Genomic DNA, 26,496 nt, shown 5'->3' with positions numbered 1-26,496 from the left:
AATGTTAGAAATTACCAATTAAGTAACACAAACTTCCACACGAACGAATGTAGCTGTTGGAATAGAGCTTCACTTGCCAACTCAGTTCAACTGTATGTGCTGAGATTATAAATAAACTGTTAAAAAAAATTGAAACTATTTGTGTGATAAACCATTTTGTCGGCAGTCTACAATCAAAATAAGATACAGAAATAAATTAGTTGATAAAACTATTAAGCTTCCATTGTCATCTGAAATGCTCAATTTTCATTTTGATTAAAACCCTAATATTCTCATTAATTGATTTCACACTAAATATTATTATAGGCGTAAGTCTTTGAAGACCAACCACAGTAGGCGAGTCCTGAGTACAGAGGTAACCCTAGGGAGAAATTTGGGGTTATAAGGTCCTAGAGGTCATGATTTTGGTTTTGCTAACCTTCATTTACATTCCTGAGTTGGTAGCAAACAGAACCAGGAGAAAATAAGGAAGGCCCTGAGGATAAAAAGTGTGAAGGTTCCTGGACAAGCCAAGTGAGAGGAAAGACACGCAAGGTTTTGGTTGCAGTAAGTATATAAAAGTGGACTGAAAAGGTCACGTTCTTACACATTTACTTGGAATCCAAAATGTCAAAGCTCCACTAGTATGTTAGAACTAAATATTATGCTGTATCAAATTGGTATAAATATTTGAATTCCACAGGGAAAGCGAAAACATCATTAGTTAATTCAACATGTATTGTGGCCAGGTACAGTGGCTCACGCCTATAATCCCAGCACTCTGACAGGCTGAGGCAAGTGGATCTCTTGACCCCAGGAGTTTGAGACCAGCCTGAGCAACAGGGCAAAACCTCGTCTCTACTAAAAATACAAAAAGTAGGTGGCACGGTGGCAAGTGCCTGTAGTCTAAGCTACCTGGGAGGCTGAGGTGAGAGGATCACCTAAACCTGAGAGGTCGAGGCTGCAGTGAGCCATGTTCGTGCCACTGCACTCTAGCCTGAGTAATGGGAGTGAGACCCTGTCTCAACACAAACAAAATATTGATTGTACACTGTAAGTCATATTTTGTCAAAGAACCCAGAAAAGCACTGTCATGAAAATACCTTGAGAAGATTCCTTGTTTTTCTGGAATGTTTACCAATAAATTTCTGTATTTGATTCAAATTAATCTAGAGAATAGTGCAGGGGAAAGTAAATGAGAGCACGGTTGAGACAAGACTTGCCATGAGCTGATGACTCTTACTGCTGGGTGATGAGCAGAAACATATAGGAAGAAATATATATTCTGGATCTCATAAAATAATAGCTCTCATTTTCATCTTCCTTTCTAGCATTCTGTTTCATTAATTTGTGAAAGATTGATAAACTAGACTTCATTAATGTTTAATCATTTTTATCAAATACATACATCAGAGCTTGTAGTCAGCCTAAGTAAATAACCCGTCTCTTAGTGCAGTCTCTCACCCCATTTATCATTCACTCTACACATCACCTCCACATGGTTCATTAGCCTCTGTTTGAACATCTCCAGTGACCGGTTAAGTTCAGGTCAAAGTCCATTTTTAAGTGAGTGCTAACTGCAGAAATGTTTTTCATTATACTACACTATCCCCTTATCCAAACATGTTACATTTCCCCCAAACAGTCATGCTTACTGAAATTTCCAGGGACCCTACCCTGAGTTATTAATTACATCGGTTGACAAGATCTAAAAATAAAATCAAAGGTCAAGAGTTATCAAACCTTTTCACTGAAGAGGCTTTTAAAATCCACAATGGAACAGATAACACTATTAAATAAACCATTAGATTTCAAACACTGGAGGTAACACACACATACTCTCTCACACACACACAAACACACACAGACACACACACACTCTCTCTCTCTCTCTCCCCACCCCGTTTTTTTAAAGAGGGTCTCTTTCTGGTGCTCAGGCTAGAGTGCAGTGACACCACCACAGCTCACCGCAGCCTTGGCCTCCTGGGCTCAGGGACTCCTCCCACCTCAGCTTCCTGAGTAGCTGGGACTACAAGAGTGCGCCAGCCCCCTGGGCTAATTTGTTAATTTTTTGTAGAGACAGACTCCCTGTATTGCCCAGGCTGGTCTCGAATTCCTGCGTTCAAGCAATCCTCCCTCATCGGCCTCCCAAAGTGTTGGCATCACAGGCAGGAGCCACAGCGCCCAGCCTGGATGTAACCCTTATACATTTTTGTCTTGATTGGTCTGAGAGAGCTTTAAAATAATAAAACAGGCCGGGCGCGGTGGCTCACGCCTGTAATCCCAGCACTTTGGGAGGCCGAGGCGGGCGGATCACGAGGTCAGGAGATCAAGACCATCCTGGCTAACACGGTGAAACCCCGTCTCTACTAAAAATACAAAAAATTAGCCGGGCGTGGTAGCGGGCGCCTGTAGTCCCAGCTACTCGGGAGGCTGAGGCAGGAGAATGGCGTGAACCCGGGAGGCAGAGCTTGCAGTGAGCCGAGATCGCGCCACTGCACTCCAGCCTGGGCAACAGAGCGAGACTCCGTCTCAAAAAAAAAAAAATAATAATAATAATAATAATAAAACAATTATTTCATGGTTTCTTATTTCATAGTTTCTTACCTTCAGGCAAATGTACTAGGTGATTTCTTCTTACATTAAGGTCTCTCAAGGCCTCCAGGTTACCAATTTGGGAAGGTATAGTTTGAATTTCATTGCAGCTCACATCCTATTTTGAAAAGATACAAAATAAAGATTGTCCTAACATTACAAACTTGTCTGCTTTACACTGTCTATAAAATTAGATATGTTTGGGAGACCTTCTCGTATCTCACTTAATAGCTTAATTCAATGGTTCTGAAAAGAGACTACCTACAGGTTCGAAGATTAATAAATTCAGAATACCATAATTCTGAGATCAGCCAAAATAATTTGTAAACCCATCATTATATGAACAGAGAGAAGCTGCCACATTAACACTTAAAATTCTTCCAATATGACTAAAAGAAAATAATACATTTACTATTTAGAAAAGGCCGCTTGCTGCCGAGTATGGTGGCTCATGCCTGTAATCCCAGCACTCTGGGAAGCCGAGGTGGGTGGATCACGTGAGCCCAGGAGTTTCAGACCAGCGTGGGCAACATGGTAAGGGCCTGTCTCTATTTTCTTTTTTTAAAAAAGAAAAAAGAATAAAAAGAGACTGCTTGCCAAATTTTTCAATAAGCCTCAAACGTTAATTTCCTTAAAGTATCCTTAGAGAAAATACTATTTTTACTTTTCCTACCAATCAATAATTGAAGTAGAATCAGAAGCTAGACTTTTTTTTTTCTTTTTTTTGAGATGGAATCTCACTGTTGTCACCCGAGCTGGAGTGCAATAGCACAATCTCAGCTCACTGTAACCTCCGTCTCTCGGGTTCCAGCAATTCTCCTGCCTCAGCCTCCCAAGTAGCTGGGATTACAGGCACCCACCACCACACCCAGCTAATTTTTGTATTTTTAGTAGAGATGGGGTTTCGTCATGTTGACCAGGCTGGTCTCGAACTCCTGACCTCAGGTGATCCACCTGCCTCAGCCTCCCAAAGTGCTGCGATTACAGGCATGAGCCACCGTGCCCGGCCAGAAGCTAGACTTCTGAGTCCAATGCTCTAGGCATTAAAATGGTTCTAAAAGAAGTTGAAAGGATATAGGTTCAAATCCTAGCTAGAAAAAAAAAAAAGTTGAAAGCATAGAAAAATCGAGTCTGAGCCAAAAGGTAATAGCAATGTATAATCTCTCAGAAAATACGTATGTTGAAAACAGCAGTTTGCTTTCACTTAATGAAGAGGAAAAAAAGAGCGAGCCAACAAGGATGTTGCTGAATGACCATTAGATGGGAATGGAGAGCTTTAGGGACACTCATTCTTTTTTTTTTTTTTTTTTCCAGACGGAATCTCACTGTTGCCCAGGCTGGAGTGCAGTGGTGTGATCTCGGCTCACTGCAACCTCTGCCTCCCGGGTTCAAGCGATTCTCCTGCCTCAGCCTCCCAAGTTGCTGGGATAACAGGTGCGTGACACCACGCCCAGCTGATTTTTGTATTTTTAGTAGAGATGGGGTTTCACCATGTTGGTCAGGCTGGTCTCGAACTCCTGACCTCAGGTGATCTGCCCCTCTCGGCCTCCCAAAGTGCTAGGATTACAAGTGTGAGCCACCGCGCCTGGCTGGGACACTAATTCTTATTCTGCCACAAGTTCCTTATATGACTGAGGATATCAATTAACCATTTTTGTAGAAAACAAAAAGCAGCTTCTATAACACATCTCTATCTTTTAAGTATTTAGGATTGAATAAGTAGAAACAAAATGTTTAAATGATTTGAAAATAAGAATTTGAATTATAGTTTACTTCTAGTTCATGTTTTTAACCCAAGTTCTGAAGAGATGCTGATAAACATACATTCTGATCTTTATGTCCTAGTTCTAACTGGCTCCAAAAATAGTGGTCTAGAATGTAGACTCTAGTTTAAATATATTTGTGGATTTTCCCATGTAACCTCTTATATTCATAATCTACCTGGAAAAAGTGATCCAACTATATTACATATGTGTTAATTTATGATAACCATCTTCCATCTTTGTTAATAAACCTACACGAAACCATATCCCTAAATCCTAATGGACATAATTGTATTTGACCACTTCAGAAAGAGTTAAGGTAGTCTGGTTTCAAATACTATTTCTGTTATATAACCTTAGGCAAGTTATTTAACCTATTTGAGTGCTAGCTTCCTCAGCTATAAAATGAAAATAATTTTAGTAATCAATTCATAATATTATTATGGTGATTAAATGATAAAATTATTATTCCCATGCTCAGAAGGTAAATACTCAAGAAGTGATTTGGTGAAGGAGTTCAATTAAGTGTCTTAGAAAATACAGGGCAACAGGGCCGGGCGCGGTGGCTCACGCCTGTAATCCCAGCACTTTGGGAGGCCGAGGTGGGCGGATCACAAGGTCAGGAGATCAAGACTATCCTGGCTAACACGGTGAAACCCTGTCTCTACTAAAAATACAAAAAAATTAACCAAGCATGGTGGCAGGTGCCTGTGGTCCCAGCTACTCAGGAGGCTGAGGCAGGAGAATGGCGTGAACCTGGGAGGCAGAGCTTGCAGTGAGCCGAGATTGCACCACTGCACTCCAGCCTGGGCGACAGAGCAACACTCTGTCTCAAAACAAACAAACAAACAAACAAACATGGCAATGAAGTATATTTTACTTTATAGAGTGGGAGATAGCGTCTAAAGATATAATGTAAGACAAAAAATAAACCTGACCTTTGTAGTGCCATTCCCCTACAGGAGCTAATCAAAAATCAGAATATTGATGATACAAACAAATTTATTTTGAAAAATTCAATTATATTAACATATCTCAAAAATTTAATGACACAGAAATCATTTAATATTGGTTAGAACCTAATTCTAATGACCTTTTCCCATCTGTGTGGGCCAATTAGGCTTGTACTTTCCGTTCTTAATTCTGTGTGCCAACCACTTGAGTACGGAAAATTCAGTATACAATTCATTACCAATACTGGAAAATAAGTCAAAAACATATATCAATAATAAATCCTTGCCATATAAAAGACTATGGTATGACTTTGTATACATATCTCTCTCCAAGGTTTCATATATATATACACACACACACACACACACACGCACACACACACAATACATACACACACACACGTTGGACAATCAAAAATATTAACTTACAAGTTCCATCAAATGTCTAAGGTGTCCAATTTCTTCTGGAAGTGACACCAATTTGTTATTACTAGCAATTAAGACTTTCAATGGCAAATTACACAAGTGTACCGGCAATGTTGACAGTTGGTTCCGACTAAATGGGTAAGTAGAAAGAGAGAAGAATCAGAGTCCACCACTGAAGAAAAATTTTCTCTCTTTCTCACGCTATACTCAGTAAAATAACAAATATGAGTCTTGCAAGAAACAAACAGGGTACTGGAGTTCTAGCCTTCCTTTTATTGGTGGTCAGCTTTATGGTTACAGGCACAGTGTTGAACTTAATCTGCATCTTACAGAGATTTCTCATCTGTAAACTGAAGATCTTAGTATCTCCCTACCTATCTTACAGGGCTCTTGCAGAATAAAACTCCTTTGTAAATAATGAGGTACTACATAAACATAGTATTATTTTATTAAAGTAACATTTATGTAGGAAAAGATTTTTTAAAAGGTGGATAATATCATCCTCCTTACTTCTGAAGATTTATAAACAAAACTTGTAATCTACTTCCCTCATCATTACAATATTATAATCAAATGCACATAAATGGTGAAAATGTAGCTCTATGGAAAAAAAGCAGTAAGTTGTGATTTCATAGATCATACCAACTAAGTTACAGGTAAAGAATTTTTGTTTATACAAAAACATGCAAACCAGAACTAAAAGTAAAATAATAAAACACATCTATCGGCTGGGCGCAGTGGCTCACGTCTGTAATCCCAGCACTCTGGGAGGCCAAGGCAGGTGGATCACCAGAGGTCGGGGGTTCAAGACCAGCCTGGCCAACATGGCGAAACCCTGTCTCTACTAAAAATGCAAAATTAGCCGGGCGTGGAGGCATGTGCCTGTAATCCCAGCTACTCGGGAGGCTGAGGCAGGAGAATGGCTTGAACCCGGGAGATGGAGGTTGTGGTGAGCCAAGATCGCACCATTGCACTCCAGCCTGGGCAACGAGAGTAAAACCCTGTCTCAAAAGAAAAAGAAAAAAAAAAAAACAACCCACATCTATCAAGATAAAAATAAATTAGATCTTTACATATGTAAATTTAACCTCTTACTCCTTAGGACCAATTCCCTCCCCGTTTGTAAGATCTTTCACTGAGATCATAAGCCACACTTTTTAACCCAGTAACAATTCCACTCCCAGTCACCTATCTTAAGGAGAGAGAAAAGTAAACGTTTGCATACAAAATTCTCTACTAATATTATTTTTATCATGGTGAAAACTGGAAGAAACTAAGATCCCAGAGGAAAATTTATTTTCAACAGTATATAAACTGTACAACAAAATAATTACATACAAAAATAGTTTTAAAGAATGTTTCATGATAAGAGGAAAACTCATTTAAAAATTTGACTAAAAGCCTGGAAAAACAGAAGGAAAAGATCACTTATAAAATTAAGATACATTTTGATGAATTTCCTTTATATTTTTCCACATTTGCACATTATATTCAATGAACATTTGCAACTGTTATAGTGAAATAAAACAACAAGAGTTATTTTAAGATGTGAAAGTGGAGTAGACTAGTTGAATAAATGCATTCATACATTCGGAACTTAATATGCAAAAATACATGGTCACAAGAAACAAAGTAATTTCAGATCTATTATTCTTTTAATGAAGCTAATTAGAAAATGTAATTGGAGAAGCACTGCTACAAGACTGCTGCAAGCTCCTCAGGCAAATGGCTCAGTAAGGTTTGTTAATTACAGGCATCCCCAACTAACAACAGCTGACTTAAAATTTTTTGGCTTTATGATGGTGGGAAAGCAATACACATTCAGTAGAAACCACACTTTACTACACTATCTAGTAAATTGTATCAGCTATTCAATACTTTATTATAAAATAGGCCTTGTGTTAGAAGATTTTGCCCAACTGTAGCCTAAGATAAGTGTTTTGAGCACATTTAAAGTAGACTAGGCTAGGCTATAATGTTTGGTGGATTATGTGGGAAATGCATTTTCAACTTAGATGGGTTTACTGGGATGTAATCCCACTGTAGTAAGTCAGGGAGCATCTGTACTGCAAAGCCAAAGATAAAGAGAGAAACTGGAGGGACATAGGAAATACTGTTAATATATCCAAGAGCACATACAGAAACTGCTGATATGAATAGATAGCATATATATAGGTAAATATTTTAGGGAAAGAGAGGGGAAAATTGAAAAGATCACATAAAACCAAAAATTTAAAATAAGAAAACAATATTCTTACCTAATATTTAAGAATGTTAGAGCTTGTAGGTTTAAAATTGCCTCTGGAATATACCGAATACAATTTTGGTACAAGTTGAGATTTTCCAGAGAAACAAAGTGACATGCTTCTATAGGAATTTCTGAAAGGCGATTTCGCGACAGGTCTAAAAGAAAAATTAAATTAGGTTTAAAATCAGTCCTTGGAACTTATTTTATTGAAATCTTTTGATTTTCCACATAAACTAAAAAATAAAACTATTATTCTTTAAAAGTAACACAACTTCTAAGGCATATCTGCTTACAAATTATATCAAAGATCGTATCAATCAGTTCCAAATATCCTAAAACAAATAGATCCCTAAAATCCACCTTCCTAAAGGCACAGAAAATATGCTGAGGTTTTTGAAAAGCAAAACAAAAAACACTGTCCCTTTATTCACCAAAGATGGTCAAGGTCAGGTCACAAAGACTCAGGAACCATCTTTGTTCCCAATGGCCAAAGATGAGGCAATCTAAGCTTTGATAAAGATGACTGCAGTAGACTGAAATTCATCACATATACTGAACTACATGAGTTTATGACACACACTCAGAAAAGATGACAGAGAACTAATACACTATCTTGTAAACTGGTGATACGGTTTGCCTGTGTCCCCATCCAAGTCTCAACGTGAATTGTATTCCCCAGAATTCCCGCACGCTGTGGGAGGCACCCAGTGGAGAGGTAATTCAATCATGCAGGCCGGTTTTTCCGTGTTATTCACGTGATAGTGACTAAGTCTCACGAGATCTTACGGGTTTATCAGGGGTTTCCACTTTTGTTCCTGCCTCATTTTCTCCTGCCACTGCCGTGTAAGTAAGTGCCTTTTGCCTCCCGCCATGATTCCGAGGCTTCCCAGCCATGTGGAACTTTTAAGTTCCATTAAACCTCCTTTTGTTCCCAGTTTCACGTCTGTCTTTATCAGCAGCATGAAAACGAATTAATACAACTGAAGGAAAAATCAAACATTTGAGGAAATAAAGAGAAAAAAATCAAACATTTATCCTGCCTTCCCTATATAAAGGTATCACTGAGTAAACAATGGATGGGAGCATCTCTCTCTATAAAAGTATTCTAGTTATGAATAAAAAAGAATGATAGAATATCACAATTTTGAAAGCCCTATGAATTAATGGATCTAGAATTGAACATCAATGACTGTTATCTTTACAAAAGATAATCAGAAATTACATGCCTCAGGCCAGGCGCGGTGGCTCACGCGTGTAATCTCAGCACTTTGGGAGGCTGAGGCGGGTGGATCACTTGAGGTCAGGAGTTTGAGACCAGCCTGCCCAACATGGTGAAACCCCATCTCTACTAAAAATACAAAAGTTAGCAGGGCATGGTGGCACACACCTGTAATCCCAGCTACTCGGGAGGCTGAGGCAGGAGAATCGCTTGAACCTGGGAGGCAGAGGTTGCAGTGAGCAGAGATGGAGCCACTGTACTCCAGCCTGGGCAAGAGAGCGAGATTCCGTCTCAAAAAAAAAAAAAAAAGAAAAGAAATTATATGCCTCCCTTTAGAAGAACGGAACATTACCTATGGTCTTGCCAAAGGAACAGAACCTGAGTCTGATTAAGCATCTGGATCAGCTGCAAACTTTCAGAAAATGCAGAGGACAAAGGAATATGATGACAAACCATCCCTCTATCATTACCCATTTTGATTTAATTAATTACCGTGAGATTCATTTGCTTACCACTGTTTTCTCTTTTTAATCATAAAAGTCACTGTTGGGAATGACTACAGTCAACGATCATTTATTGTACATTTTGAAATAACTAAAAGAGTATAATTGGATTGTTTGTAACACAAAGCATCAATGCTTGGGGTAATGGATACTTCATTTACCCTGATGTGATTATTACACATTGTATGGCTCTATCAGAGTACCTCACAGACCCCATAAATATATGCAGCCACTACGTACTCAAAGAAATTTAAAAAACTATAAGATACCACTTCATACCCACTCAGATAACTATTATTAAAAAAGGAAAAAACAACAGGTGTTGGTAAGAATGTGGAGAAATTGGAACCTTTGCGCTTTGCTGGGTGGAAACAGCCACTGTGGAAAAGAATATGGCAGTTCCTCAAAAAATCAAACACGGAAGTATATTTATGATCCATACAATCCAACAATTCCACTTCTGGGAATAGAATGAAACAACTGGTTGGGTGTGGTGGCCTGCGCCTGTAATCCCAGCACTCTGACAGGCCGAGGTGGGTGGATCACTTGAGGTCAGGAATTCGAGACCAGCCTGGCCAACATGGCGAAACCCCGTCTCCACAAAAAATACAAAAATTAGCCAGGCATGGTGGCATGTGCCTGTAATCTCAGCTACTTGGGAGGCTGAGACAGGAGAATCACTTGAACCCAGGAGGCTGTTTGAAAGTTTCTCAAAAAACTAAAAACAGAGCCACCATATGATCCAGCTTGGTTGCAGTGAGCCGAGATGGCGCCACTACACTCCAGCTTGGGCGACAGAGTGAGACTCCACCTAAAAAAAAAAAAAAAAAAAAACTGAAAGCAGGGACTTGAACAGATATTTGTAGGCCAATATTTACATCAGCATTATTCACAACAGTCAAAAGATGGAAACAAACCAAATGTCTACCAATGGGTGAACAGATATTTCCATAAATGTGTTATAAGCATACAATGGAATATTATTCTACATTCAAAAAGGAATAAAATTCTTTGACATGGTACAACATGAAGTTTGCAAACATTATGGAGTGAAATATGCCAGACATCAAAGGATAAATATGATTTCATTTATATGAAGTCCCTAGAACAGCCAAATTCATAAAAGACATAAAGCAGAATGATTACCAGGAAGTAATGAGGAGTTAGTGTTTAACGCATACAGTGTTGCAGTCTGGGATAATGAAAAAAGTTCTGGAAGTGGATTTAGTTGGTGATAGCTGCACAACAGTATGAAGGTACTTAATACCACTGAACAGATGCTTAAAAATGGATAAAATGGCATATTTTACCACAACAATTTAAAAAATCAAACATGTAGTACTCAAAGTAGAAAAGAAATGTAATCTGCCTCCTCTTAGTGACATGTACCCTAAAAATCTCTAAAATTATGGACTTTTCTAATAACCATATCTTATGTCTCAGCAATAAAATGAATAATACACAAATTACAGAAACAAAATTTCAAAGTATTCCTGAACTTCAAATCTCAAAAATTAGTCTCACAACTGTGTAACAGAGACTGGCAGTTAGTAACTTCTTTCCTTCTTAACCCCATTTCTCTCTGCCAGGGAGAAAAATGCTTCATATTTCATTCTATTTGGCTATGTAATTATGACATTAGGACTTATTTCTTTAAATCTCAGTAACGAAGCCAGGAAAACCAAGGTTCATTCCAGTCCAAACGCAAATTAATGTTTTCAACAGTATGGCATTTATTAAGAAATGCCAGCAGTCAAAAGTCTTGTGTTCTTCTAATAACTCCTCCAGGCGGCCCCACGCAGTGACATCATCCTTACCCAATCAGCCCGTTATGCAAAACCCACATGTACAGTACCATCATTTTCTGTGAGAACAGACACTACTATGAATGCGAAAATGGCCAGGGATGATGACAAATAATCTGTATAAGAGATTTTCAACACTGAGCAATGTAAAACTGTAAAGAATATTATAGGAATAATATCCTTTAACATATAAAGAAATGGTAAATGCAAACTATGAAAATTTCTGAAATACACAATCAGTATGAAATAAACTAAAAAGTAAAGTTATTTTCAAAAAGTCCCTGAAGAATTATATAAAAGTAATAATTTAAAATATTATTTGATAGCTATTTAACAAATCACAATGATACTGTTCATGGTGCGTCCCACAGACCAAAGTTTAAACACCAAGAACATAGACAGCAGCGCAGTCACTGAAGACCCCGTGATGAGTCATGAGAGTGGGTTACACTTTTCAGACTTTCTGTTTACATCTGTCACATTTAAAAACACTCCTTGCTTAGGTATTTCCTTTTCGTTTTCAACCACCTTACCATTCCCATGAAAATTTTACTGAGATAATGCAATAAAAATCATTTTAGCTATTAATATTAATTATGTAACCCAGGGAGATCACAAAACATAGTTTTTCTAATGCTTTTCATTCAAAAGTCATATTTTTTTTAACCTGACTTTAGGTTATCTTTTAAAAACTGTTAACTTTTATTTTTCTCAAAATAGTATATTTATATAACTTTAAATGCCATTTTAGTGACTTCCGCTTCTGGGAAGATGAAACAAATGTACTTTTTCCTTTTTCTGTTTTTTTCTCCACAATAATTTAAAAAATTAAATGTGTATACTCAAAGTAGAAATGTAATCTGCCTCTTGTTAGTGACATGTACCTTAAAAATCTCTAAAATTATGTAAAATTTTAATTTATAACTAAAAACCCAAGATAATATACATAAAACAGATATAAGGTTGAGAGAAGATGGCTAGGAACCTCAGGACTCAAGGAACAATAGCAATGAATTCCCTGGGTTTTCTTTTTGCCTCATGCATCCCAGACTTGGAGCTGACCTCTCCAAGTTTAAAAATAAAATAGCCAGGCACGGTAGCTCATGCCTGTAATCCCAGCACTTTCAGAGGCAGAGGCTGGTGAATCACCTAAGGTCAGCAGTTCGAGACCAGCCTGGCCAACGTGGTGAAACCCCGTTTCTAAAATACAAAAATAAGCTGGGCGTGGTGGTGGGCACCTGTAATCTCAGCTACTCAGGAGGCTGAGGCAGGAGAATCCCTTGAACCCAGGAGGCGGAGGCTGCAGTGAGCCAAGATCGTGCCACTGAACTCCAACCTGGGAGTGAAACTCCATCTCAAAAAATAAAAATAACAAAATAATAATAAAGCACCAGGAAAGGATAGCTTAGCAAGACAGAAAACTTTTAGATAATAACTGCTCTATTCCACCCAAATATCTCAGAAAAAAACTGGAAAAAAACAGGTTTCCCATGCAACCTTTGAGTAGCCTCACCCCTACTCAAAGGTTACATGGGGAGCCTAAATTTCCATCCTTGCCAGACTGTAATGACTCTTATAATCCCCAAAATGCACAACTGAAAACATTTATAATACTAAGGACCAGGAAGATCTCAAACCAAATAAAAAACAATAAATGCCAACACTAAGATGACAGAGATGCTAGACCATCCTAAGAATGCTTCAGAGAGGAATTACAGACTCTCTTGTAACAAATGAAAACCAGAAAGCCTCAACAACAACAACAAAAAACAGAAGGTCTCAAGAAAGAAGATATGAAGGGGAAACAAACAAACACACAGAAAAAGCTCAATGGATGTGTTCAACAGCAGAGTGGAGGGCAGAGAGGAAAGAATCAGTGAGCTGCAAGACAGAACAGAAATTACCCAGCCTGAACAACAGAGAGAAAACAGACTGGGGAAAAAAAAAAAAAAAAGACTGAACAGAGCAAGGACTTATGGGACTGTAACAATAATCTAACACTCATGTCATCAGAATCCTGGCAAAAGAGAAGGAGCTCAGGGCTGAATACTTCAGCATTTCTCAGGGCTGAAAAATGAACTGAAGTGAAAGCTTCCTAAGTTTGGCAAGAGTCATGAACCTGTAGATTCAAGAAGCTGAGCAAACCCCAAAGAGGATAAACCCAAAGACATCCACAAGACACACTATAGCCAAACTTCTGAAAACGGAAGACAGAGAAAAAAAGTCCTTTTTTTTTTTAGACAGGTTCTCACTCTGTTACCCCAGCTGGAGTGCAGTGACACAATCATGGCTCACTGCAACCTCTACCTCTTGGGCTCGAGAGATCCTCCCACCCCAGTCTCCTGAGGAGCTGGGACTACAGGCACACACTACCACTCCTGGCTAATTTTTGTATTTTTTGTAGAGAAGACGTCTCACTATGTTGTCCAGGCTAGTCCTGAACTCCTGACCTCAAGTGATCCTCCTGCGGTGGCCTCCCAAACTGCTGGGATAACAGGCATGAGCCACCATGCCTGGCCAAGAAAAAAAAAATCTTGAAAGCGGTAAGAGAGAGACAATTGAAATGACAGTAGATTTCATATCAGAAACCACAGAAGCCAGAAAGAAGTGGCAGAACATCATCCTTTTTTTTTTCTGAGACAGTCTCACTGTCACCCAGGTTGGAGTGCAGTGGCACGATCACGGCCACTGCAGCTCTGATCTCCTGGGCTCAAGTGATCCTCCCACCTCAGCCTTCCAGGTAGCTGAGACTACAGGCATGTGCCACCATGCCCAGCTAATTTTTGGAGAGATGGGGTTTCGCCACATTGCCCAGGCTGGTCTTGAAACTCCTGGGCTCAAGTGATCTGCTCATCTCGGCCTCCCGAAGTGTTTCAATTACAGGCATGAGCCACTGCGCCTGGCCCAACATCTTTCAATCACTAAAAGAAAGACTGTTCACCCAGAATTGTATATATAGCCAGCAAAATGTCCTTCAGGAATCAAGAGGAGATCAACACATTCTCAGATGAATGAAAACTGAGAGAGTCTGTAGCAGCAGATGTAATCTAAAAGAATGAGTAATGGAAGTTCTCTAAATAGAAAGTAAGGGGTGAAAGAAAGGAATCTTAAAACACCAAGAAAGGACACAGCGTATGAGTTTGCTAGAGCTGCCACAATAAAATACCACACAGTGGGCAGCTGAAACGATACAAATGTATTTTCTCAAATTCTGGAGGCTAGAAGTCTGAGATGAAGGTGTTAGCAGGGTCGCTTTCTTCTGAGGTCTCTCTCACTGGCTTGCAGATGCTGTCTTCTCTCTGAGTCTTCATATCATCTTTCCTCTTTGTCTTTGTCCTAATCTCCTCTCACAGGGACATCACTTGTATTGACTTACAGCCCAGCCAAATGATGCCATCTTAACTTAATTACCTCTTTAAAAGTACTACCTCCAAACACAATCGCAGGTACTGAGAGTTAGGACTTCAATGTACGAATTTGTGGGTGACGGACAAAATTCAGTACATAACTCTAAGCAAAAATATGGGTAAATATAAAAGACTTTCCTTCTCTTGAGTTTTCCAAATTATATTGGAAGCAAAAATTATAAGATTGTTTGATGTGATTCTAAATATTTATAGAGAAAATATTTAAGACAACTATAACAGGGAAAGAAAAGGGACGTGAAGGGGGTAAGGTTTCTATACGTCACTCAAACTCATAAAATAAGGATACCAATAGACTGACAAGTTAGACTTCTCTCATGTAATACCTAGGGCAGCAACAAAGAGAGCTACACAAAGAGATACACTCAAAAACACTACAGAGAAATAAAAATGGAATTCTAAAAAATGTTCACGAACCCCATAGGAAGGCAAGAAAAAGAACACAGAAAGGAAAACAAAGGAAACAACAAATAAAATGGCAGACTTAGGCCCTAACACATCAACAATGATATGAAATACAAATTATCTAAAAGACAGATCAAATGACCAAAATACAGAGATTAGCAAAGTGGATTTAAAAACATGATGCGGCCGGGCATGGTGGCTCACACCTGTAATCTCAGCACTTTGGGAGGCCAAGGCGGGCGGATCACAGGGTCAGGAGATCGAGACTATCCTGGCTAACCCGGTGAAACCCCGTCTCTACTAAAAAGAAATACAAAAAAATGAGCTGGGCGTGGTGGCGGGCGCCTGTACTCCCAGCTACTCGGGAGGCTGAGGCAGGAGAATGGTGTGAACCCGAGAGGCGGAGCTGGCAGTGACCCGAGATCGCGCCACTGCACTCCAGCCTGGGCGACAGAGCGAGACTCCGTCTCAAAAAAAAAAAAAAAAAATGCAACTCTATGTTATTTACAAGAAACTCACTTCAAGTAGAAGGATATAGGCTGAAAGTAAAAATTCGCACCCAAACAGGAGAGGTCTAATTCCTCATTAACTCCCAATACCTGCTCCTCTAAAGCAATCACTTTTAACTCTTGTATGTGTGTATGCATGTTTGTTTGTTTTTTTTTTTTTGACACAGGGTCTCGCCCTGTCGCCCAGGCTAGGGTGCAGTGGTGCAATCACAGCTCATTGAAACCTGGAACTCCTGGGCTCAAGTGATTCTCTGACCTGAGCCTCCTGAGTAGCTGGGACCACAGGAATGTGGAACCATGTCAGGCTAATTTTTCTTTTAAATTTTTTGTAAAAATGGGGTCTCAGGGGCCGGATGCAGTGGCTCACACCTGTAATCCCAGCACTTTGGGAGGCTGAGGCGGGTGGATCACTTGAAGTCAGGAGTTCAAGGGCAGCCTGGACAACATGGTGAAACTCCACACCAAACTAATTTTGTATTTTTAGTAGAGACAGGGTTTCACCATGTTAGCCAGGGTGGTCTTGAACTCCTGACCTCAGGTGATCCACCTGCCTCAGTCTCCCAAAGTGCTGGGATTACAGGAGTGAGCCACCATGTCTGGCATTCCTATGCCCTTTTCTTAGAGACCCTTATTATATTTCATGTCTGCAGTACCTTCTTTTCTGACTTTTAGGATACTGATTCCAGATTTTTGGAAGTTTTTCTTTTGTCAGCACTGTCTGTTTTCTCTGGGTTCCTTTTGTTATGTTCTTCTCTTTGATGTCAGAAATGTTCTTCAAGGCCAGGCACTCATGCCTGTAATCCTAGCACTTTGAGAGGCTGAGGTGAGAGGATCATTTGAGCTCAGGAGTTTGAGACCAGCCTGGGCAACACAGTAAGATCCCTGTCTCTACTAAAATTAGAAAAAAGAAAAAAGAGAAATGTTCTTCAACTATCTAGTAGTATTTAGTTTTCTTTTCATATTTAAAAACATAGGCCAGGCACAGTGACTCACACCTGTAATCCCAGCACTTTGGGAGGCCGAGGCAGGTGGATCACCAGAGGTCGGGAGTTCATGACCAGCCTGACCAATATGGAGAAACCCCGTCTCTACTAAAAATACAAAATTAGCCGGGTGTGGTGGCACATGCCTGTAATCCCAGCTACTCGGGAGGCTGAGACAGGAGAATCGCTTGAACCCGGGAGGCAGACGTCGCAGTGAGCCAAGATCGCACCATTACACTCCAGCCTGGGCAACAAGACTGAAATTCCGTCTCAAAAAAACAGAAACAAAAACAAAAAAAACCCGTAACATTGAAATTCTGGGTGGAAGCTCTGTATGTACACTTCCCTGTAAGGTACAGTGTAGGGACCTGGCTGTTTCATTTGGGTTCTGTAAGTACCGATACCTTAAAATCTTTTCTCTTTTCCCCTAGATTTTCTCCAAAAACTCCAATAATCAGAGGAGTATATCAGCCAAGCAGGGGAGATGCCTAGAGATCTTACCATTCTGTATGTCGGTTGTCGTTAGGTTTTCAATTTGGAGACGTGTCCCCCTCTTTAGCAAGCCTACACCCAAATCCAGACGCAGTTTTAGTCCCAGCCCTCTGAAGAAAAAGCTTCCTTGATTTTTCTGTTGCACGTTCTTCTCCTTCAAAAATATGATAGAGGTAAGAACCTTAAGAAAAAAGTGTCTTACTGGAAAAGTTATCAAGGATAGTCCACATGTCATGTTTTATCAGTTTGCCCCTCAGGAAAAGCAATCACATATTCTGAATGACTTGAAAAAATGGCTTTCTTGGCCAGGCGCGGTGGCTCACGCCTGTAATCCCAGCACTTTGGGAGGCCAAGGCGGGTGGATCACTGAGGTCGGGAGTTCGAGACCAGCCTGACCAACATGGTGAAACCCCGGCTCTACCAAAAATACAAAATTAGCCAGGTGTGGTGGCATGCACCTGTAATCCCAGCTACTCAGGAGGCTGAGGCAGGAGAACTGCTTGAATCCAGGAGGTGGAGGTTGCGGTGAGCCAAGATAGCACCAGTGCACTCCAGCTTGGGCAACAAGAGCGAAACTCTGTCTCAAAAAAAAAAAAAAAAAAAAGGCTTTCTTCCCCAGTTATGTTTTCCACATACCCTAGGAGAGTGGGATGCTGAAAAATGTAAGTAGGCTGATAAAATTTTGGTACATATTTCCAAAGCTCGGCTATGAGAAAACTTATAAGGAAATTTAACCAGAGAAATAAAAAATGAAATCAAACTCAGATTTAATTTAGCTAAGAGACTCTCCTTGTAATCTATAAACCTGGTTCTAGTCTTGCTTAATTGGTGACATATATTGGACTGGGACAAGGTCAACGTCACTTAATTGTGAAATGTAAAAATTGTGTAACAAAAACAAATGAAAGCTGTTCTATGAAAAGGTGTTTTATGAGGCATTATTATGATGAAAACTTTGCTGCCAAACATAAAATTATTATTTGGTAACTTCTCACTTCAAATTTTAAAAAAGCTATAGATCAATACAATAAAGACTTTCTCTAGAAGTTTTAAAAGAAAACCATTAAAATGATAACCAAAAATTTCAAGGTAAAACAAAATCCTTCAAGTACAATTCAGAAGGGAACTAAATGATACATTACAAAAAATGACTTCAGCAAAAAACTCCAGGAAAACATGATACTAATTACTAGTAGTAACCAGTCAACTATCTTCACTGTTCATATTAGAAGGAAGATGTCAGTTTAGGATCATGGCAGTTACAATATAGCAATTTAATCCTGTTATATATATTTTACAACACCATAATGAAATGTAAAATAAGAATAACAAAACTAAAAACTTTTTTTTTTTTAATATTATTTCCTCTCCACCCTCCCCACCCCCCTACTTTTTGAGATAAGCTCTCACTCTGTCACCCAGGGTGGAGTACAGTGATGCAATCACAGCTCACTGCAGGCTCAAACTCCTGGGCTCAAGCCATCCTCCTGCCTCATCTTCCCAAGTAGCTGGGACTACAGATGCACGCCACCATGCCCAGCTAATTTTGTTTACTTTTTGTAGAAACTAGTGTCTCACTATGTTGCCCAGGCTGGTTCAAACTCCTGACCTCAAGCAATCCTCCCACCTTGGCCTCCCAAAGTGCTGGAATTACAGGTGTGAGCCACCATGCCTGGCCTAAAAACATTTTATAACAAACTGGACTTGGTTTATTTAACATTCAAAAAGCATAATTCAAAAGGTATATCCATGCCTAGAACAGTGACTGAAACACAGGCAGAGAATATATTTTTACTAACTAAAAAAATACAGCATTGAAGCAAGCAGAGGAAGGAAAAGAAAGGTGAAAATTTTCAAATAACATTTGCTAAGCACATATATGCACTGGAACCTTTGTTTATTGCTCCATACGGCTATAATCTCATTTAATTTACAAAACCTCCTTATGAGGTAGACATTGCACAGATGAGGAAACTGCCATTTACAAAGGTTAGAAAACTTTCCTATGAGTCACACAAAGCTAGTAAGAGACTGAATCAATACGCAAACCTAGATTTCTCTGAATTCAAAGCCCATGCATAAGTATACTAGGTCTTTTGTACAAAGCACTATATTATAAATTATTTTAAAATGCTGAAAAACAGGTATGTGACTAATAGGCAGCTGCATTATCCTAGTAAAAATCAGGGATTTTGAAAGATATCATTTAGCACAAATATTAGATACCATCATTAAAATACCTCTTCAGACACTGAGATTCTTACTTAATATTACCTTTAGGATGCATAGAGATTATAGGTTAGCTAACTATGATATGCTTGCACCCCGCCATGCCACTGCACTGGATTTTCCTTCAGATCTTAAGAGAGAAAAGTTAAAAAAATTATAATGGGGGCTGGGCACGAGGGCTCACGCCTGCAATCCCCCAGCACTTTGGGAGGCCGAGGCGGGTGGATCATGAGGTCAGAAGTTCGACACCAGCCTGGCCAGCATGGTGAAACTCCGTCCCTCCTAAAAATACAAAAATTAGCCAGGCGTGGTGGCAGGCGCCTGTAATCCCAGCTACTCGGGAGGCTGAAGCAGGAGAATCACTTGAACCCAGGAGGCGGAGGTTGCAGTGAGCTGAGATCACACCACTGCACTCCAGCCTGAGTGACAGAGCAAGACTCTGTCTCAAAAAAAAAAAAAATTACAATGGGAAGAAATGGGGGCTATTTTCTGAGTCTCACTCAGGCTCCCTGCCCTACCACCTTTCAATATCTCCTGGAATTTTTATTCTTGTATTCTCCTAGGGGTAGAGGTAGCAGTAGGGAGATCATTATACTTTTTTTAAAGTATTTAATAACATTTTGGTTTTTGTTTGTTTGTTTGTTTGTTTGTTTTTTTCAGACAAAGTCTCGCTCTGTGGCCCAGGCTGGAGTGCAATGGCACGATCTCACTGCAACCTCCCTCTCCCTGGTTCAAGCCATTCTCCTGCCTCAGCCTCCCGAGTAGCTGGGATTACAGGCGCCCCCACCGCGCCCGGCTAATTTTTGTATTTTTAGTAGAGACGGGGTTTCGCCATGTTGGCCAGGCTGGTTTCGAACTTCTGACCTCAGGTGATCCGCCTGCCTCGGCCTCCCAAAGTGCTGGGATTACAGGCGTGAGCCACCACACCCGGCAATAAAGCTTTTAATAAAATGTTTTCATATTATGATCAGCACTTTATCCCTCCCCCACCCCAAAATGATTCCTAAAAAGTAACAGGAAGCTTTTCAGTTTTTTTTAACAAAAAAATATGGGTTGGGGGGAATGATATAACCGAGCATCACAGTTTCCCCAGAGCAAAAAAGCAACGCACTAGAACTTCCAGATGCAAAGCTGTAACCATGAAGACTTAAAATACTAGTCCTCCAAAACTGGAAGTCTAAAATTTAGATAAATTTCTCTGTGAACTCTCAAAAGTAATTACTATACTAAATTTGTTGGGAATTTTTATGAATAAATTATATAATTACCATGAGATTTTCTACATTCCACAGCAGTGGTTGTCCAGCTTCAGCAGGCGTCAGACTGACCTGGAGGGCTTGTTAAACAGACTGCTCAGCCCTACCCTGGAATTTCTGATACCACGTGTCTGAGGTAACATCCAATAATGTAAACCTCTAAAAACTTCCTAGGTGATGACGTTGCTGCTGGCCTGGGAACCACTTCCAGAACAGTGCTCTGTGGTAGCTACCGTGTGCCCGAGAGAACTGTATACTGGCAGAAGAGGTCAAGATTTCTAGTCCAAGAAAATGGTTTGAATATTTACAACTAAGAGCAATAGTTGTTTCCTCCTGAAAGAAACTAAATGATTGTGTTTGTAATGATCTCTGTGTGTCTCTGTGACCCACATTTGGAAATTGTACTAAGAAACTTGAACATAATATTACTAAGAAGTTGCAACTGTGATATAGTTGCAGGAAGGTTTCTTCCTCCAGAAAAATATGAGAATAAAAATACTTCAAACCTTTGATACATACTCTAATAAAATAACAAGAAAAATGGAAAGTTACGGGTCACACCAAGACCTCAGGAAACGTAAAGAACTGCCTCTTGGACACGGCAGCATAATGTAACAGCAAGAAATTCACTGCATTCTGCAAAGACCACAGTTGCTCACAGAAGCACAGGTTCTGTGAACTAATTAAGTACTATGTATTCTAAACGATAAAATTATTTTACCTTGAAATTAAGTAATGGCTGTTAGATTACCTAGTATGTTAGTTTAAGTAAATCAGGTTTATGCTAGAAAGTCATTATGCATATATTTCATAAGTAATCCTTTGTTTAAAGAAAGAAAATACATCCTTGATGAAAGTAGCCTTGAATTATCTGCTGAATATGGACAGGAAATCAGGCTGACTATACTGAGTAAACGCAGGTAAGTAAAATTTAGGAACCTTCCAATATATGGGCTCAGCGGCATCACAAAAAGGAGATTTATTAAAAATGACCAATCACAAGGTGACATTTAAATGTTGATGTTTCTAAAGCTTTTGATGGTATTTTAATTCAAAATATACTTTGGTATAATATATACTAACACAGCACATAAAATGTGTCCATGCTGGGAATGAAAATGGGAAAAGTTGGTAACACAGATCATAAATGAGTATCAATCGAAAAGCTTCTATATTAAGATAAGAAAAGAAATTTGGTCAAATAAGGGTTAAAATTGACCACATTCACGATTTTGAAAGGCTCCTGCTCCTTCAGATGAAATAAGCTAAACAGTCTTTATTGCTATCTGGTATCAGTTTCTGTGTGGAATGTTATACAATGAGCTCCAGGAGACAGGCTGCAGTCCTGGGTCCTACTGCTCACTAAAAGGAACCAAGGCTCCTTAAGGATAACTGCTTTGTTAGGAGAGGGGAAAACAAGATGAACCTAGAAAATCGTTTTGCTTTTGGAATATAATTTCCAGGTTATCAGTAGTAATCAACGTTGGAGCGGGAAAGAAGTTTTGCCACACATGGTTTAAGCAATGATATGTGAGTATGGAATGCAGCAGGCAGTCAGTCGTCAACATTCTGAATCTCTCAGATTCATAAAGATCCTAAAAAGGTAACATTCAGGGTACTATGAAAAAATCAATACATATTATGAAAAATCCCCCTTCTTGTGTGAAAAAAAGGAGTGGAAGCCAGGCGCAGTGGCTCACGCCTGTAATCCCAGCACTTTGGGAGGCCAAGGCGGGTGGATCACTAGGTCAAGATATTGAGACCATCCTGGTCAACATTGTGAAACCCCATCTCTACTAAGAATACAAAAATTAGCAGCCGGGCGCGGTGGCTCACGCCTGTAATCCCAGCACTTTGGGAGGCCAAGGCAGGTGGATCACGAGGTCAAGATATTGAGACCATCCTGGTCAACATTGTGAAACCCCGTCTCTACTAAGAATACAGAAATTAGCAGCCGGGCGTGGTGGCTCACGCCTGTAATCCCAATGCTTTGGGAGGCTGAGGTGGGTGGATCACTAGGTCAGGAGTTCGAGACCAGCCTGGCCAACATGGTGAAACCCTGTCACTACTGAAAATACAAAACTTAGCGAGGCGTGGTTGGAGGCGCCTGTAATCCCAGCTACTTGGGAGGCTGAGGCAGGTGAATCATCTGAACCTGGAAGGCGGAGGTTGCAGTGAGCCGACATCATGCCATTGCACGCCAGCCTGGGTGACAGGGCGAGACTCCATCTCAAAATAAATAAATAAATAAATAAATAAATAAAATTAGCCGGGTGTGGTGGCACACACCTGTAGTCCCAGCTACTCAGGAGGCTGAGGCAGGAGAATCACTTGAACCCGGGAGGTAGAGGTTGCAGTAAGCCAAGATCACACCACTGCACTCCAGCCTAGGCGACAGAGTGAGACTCTGTCTCAAAAAAATAAAAAAGAAAAAAAAAAAGGAGTGGATAATCGAGGTACAGATAAATTCTATTGGAAATGTCTTTAAGTTCTATTTGTCATTCTTACGTTAGAAAATAAGGAAGTGTTTACTAACTGCAAGTATTATGATAAAACAGCAAAATTAACAAACCTGTGATGGTCACTGTTGATTGGACCACGATAATGTCTGTAGTTTTCCTCGTGTTACTAAACATTGTCTTCACAAGCAAGATAAGCAGCTGAGCAAGTAACAGTCTTTTAAAAGTAGGTACTAGAAACAAATACACCAATGAGAAGTAGAGCCCTGTTTCTGGTATAACAATTTTGGGTGGAAAGCCCCAGTCCTCAGGATAGGAGTGAGGACAAGATAATTGAGCTCTGGATACACGATGGGATTTCTGCACTCTGGATCCTTACCATACCTACTAGGATGACATACGAAGGTTTTTTTATTTTCCAGTATAACTTAAGGAGGGGTGCAGCTGAGGCAAGGCACAGTCTAAAAGGACTTGCTAACATCAAACTCTAGCCATGTACATATCCATGATATGTTCAGCACATCATATCCTAGGAACAAGGCAACTAGTGTCATAACTTTCTTCTTTGCTTATTGCCACCCACAAAGTGGGTCTTTTTTTTTTTTCTTTTTTTGAGACAGGGTCTTACTCTGTTGGCCACTGCAGTGGCACAATCTTGGCTCATTGCAACCTCCACCTCTGGGGTTTGAGCTATTCTCCCACCTCAGCCTCCCTAGTACCTAGAACTAACTAGAGGTGCACGCCACCACGCCTGGCTAATTTTTGTATTTTTTGGTAGAGATGGGGTTTCACCATGTTGGTCAGGCTGGTCTCGAACTCCTGACCTCAAGTGATCCACCTGCCTCAGCCTCCCAAAGTGCTGGGATTACAGGTGTGAGCCACCACACCCGGTCCCTTTTCATTTTTTAATAGACTGATGTTGAAAGTATTCAATTTGGTCGCCCCATGTCATATGGGTTAAATTAACTAAGGCCAATTATTTACTTACTGAGACCCTTTGGAAAAAGAATTACCTGGTTAACGTTACAGCAGTGCTTAAGCTGAAATGCAAATGCAGATTCTTATTCCGAGATGAGGCCTGCAATTCTGCATTTCTCACAAGGTCCTGCGAACCTTCTATGGCATGCCATAGAACCAGATGTGAAAAACCACTATCCTCCAGAATAACTTTTAGAGTAAAGGACAAATTCTTTTTTTTTTTTTTTTAAACAGTCTCGCTCTGTGGCCTAAGCTAGAGTGCAGTGGTGCAATCTCAGCTCACTGCAACCTCCACCTCCCAGGTTCAAGTGATTCTCATGCCTCAGCCTCCCAAGTAGTTGGGATTACAGGCGCAAATCACCACACCTGGCTAAAGTAGCAAATTCTAAGGAAATGTTTTTCAAGTGGTTCTTAACTACCTGCACCTAGTACCATCAGGATGCTTGTTAAAAATGTAGTTTAATGGACTCCACCCCAGATCTCCTGAATCTCTCTAGTAATCAGACCCAGGGATGTGTATTTTTTAAAAAGAGCCCCAGGTGATTTTATGCACAACACTAAAGCCTGAAAATCAATGTGCTACAGCTTGTCACTTGATAATAGATGGCCAGAAGCCACAAATTTTCTAGGCTAAAAGAAGCATGACCACATTATCTGACTAAGATTTTCCTTACACAAGTGAGACATACAACTACCAAAGTTGAAAACACTGGATAAACAGAGAAAGCCTCTTTCACTACATATAAGGTTTAACATTTTTATTCCTTTTATTATAATCAATGAATCCATTGTGAAAGTTCCCAAATACCTAGAAGTTGACATTTATTTTGAGAAAACAACTCTTAGCACATGTAACATCATTTCTCTTATCCTCTATGACACCAATTTTAAAAGTTCTGAATGCTTGACTTTTTCACACCAAAGAGAAGCATACTCACTAGTATTATCCTTGAGAATGTTCTGATTGAAACTCCCAGGGTCCCCACTGAAACCAGTTACTTTATACAGCAGGCAGGCGTCACTGTTCCAAAGCTATGAAAGTGAACAGGCTCTCAATCACTTCTTTTCGCTTTATCATTCACCCATCCATTCATTCAACAAATACTCAAAAGTTATATGCCAACAAACTGGATAACTCAGAAGAAACGCATAAATTCCTAGGAACATACAACCTCCCAAGATTGAATCATGAAGAAACAGAAAATCTGAACAATGAGTAAGGATTGAATCAGTAACAGTCTCTCACCAAAGAAAAGCCATGGTTTCACTGCTGAATTCTACCAAACATATGAAGAACTAATAACAATCCTTCTCGAACTCTTAAAAAAACTAAAGAGAAGGGAATACTTCCAAACGCATTTTACGAGGCCAGCATTACCCTGATACCAAAGCTAGACACAAAAAATAAAATTACAAGCCACTATCCACTGATGAACATACATGGAAAAATCTTCAACAAAATATAACACAGCAAGAAGGCCCTCACTAGATGGCAGCACCTAGATCTTGGTCTTTCCAACCTCCAAAATTGTGAGCCAACAAATTTCCACTCATAAATTACTCAGTCTGTGGTATGCTGTTATAGCAGCACAAAATGGACTAAGACACCACTCTAATCCCTGGAACTGTGAATACAGGATCTCATACCCTGAGTATCTTCCTTATGTGGAAGAGGGGATTTTGCAGATGTAATGAAGTCTACTAATCAGTTGACTTTAGAATTAATCAAAAGAGGCACAATCTTGGTAAACCCAGTCTCATCACATCAACCCTCTGGATAGCAGCAGCAGAGGAAGTCTGAGAAACTGGAAGCATGAGAAGTGTTTGATGACACACCAATGCTGGCTTGAGGATGGAGGGGGCCATGTTGTAAGAATACAGGTGGCATCCAGGACCTGAGAGTGGCCTGAGGCTGACAACCAGAAAGGAAATAAGAACCTCAGTTTTATAACCACAAAGACTGAATTCTGCCAAAACTCGAATGAGCTTGGAAGCAAACTGTTCCCCAAAGCCTCCAGATAAAAGCCCATCCTGACAACACATTAATTTCAGTCTTGTGAAACCCTGAGTTCAGCTGAGTCCAGACTCCTAACCTATAGAACTATAGTAAATGGATGCTGTTTTAAGCTGCTAAATTTGTAATAATTTGCTATTTAGCAACAGAAAACTAATATACCTCCTTCAAGAAGCTGCCAATCTAGTAGAAGAAAAGATGATCTTGTTTACTGTGACAATAAAAAAATGTGCACAGGGTATTAAGAAAACAATA

The 26,496-nt window shown here is 39.9% G+C and overlaps 1 protein-coding gene across 27 annotated transcripts in view; it reads right to left on the bottom strand.

The window, feature by feature from the left end:
• LRCH3 (leucine rich repeats and calponin homology domain containing 3) overlaps positions 1 to 26,496 on the bottom strand; it is a 107,778-nt gene that overhangs the window by 65,739 nt on the left and 15,543 nt on the right. For 23 of the 27 annotated variants that reach the window (XR_010111492.1, XR_010111494.1, XR_010111493.1 and 20 more), the window contains exons 2-4: positions 7,975 to 8,119; positions 5,720 to 5,846; positions 2,587 to 2,692 (exon numbers count right to left, since the gene is read on the bottom strand). Coding sequence is in view for 21 of the 27 variants with exons in the window: in XM_034958032.3 (XP_034813923.1) it covers positions 2,587 to 2,692; positions 5,720 to 5,846; positions 7,975 to 8,119 (378 nt within the window). In the remaining 6 variants the exon portion in view is untranslated. Of the gene's footprint in view, positions 1 to 2,586; positions 2,693 to 5,719; positions 5,847 to 7,974; positions 8,120 to 9,351; positions 18,094 to 26,496 lie in introns of those variants that run through there. The other 4 variants (XM_063602675.1, XM_063602677.1, XM_055110826.2 and 1 more) reach the window with 3 other exon arrangements.

The sequence above is a fragment of the Pan paniscus genome, chromosome 2, assembly GCF_029289425.2.
Source record: "Pan paniscus chromosome 2, NHGRI_mPanPan1-v2.0_pri, whole genome shotgun sequence".
Classification (NCBI taxonomy): Eukaryota; Metazoa; Chordata; class Mammalia; order Primates; family Hominidae; genus Pan; species Pan paniscus.
Note: the sequence above shows the minus strand (reverse complement) of the source record. Positions and strands in the feature narration are given on the sequence as shown.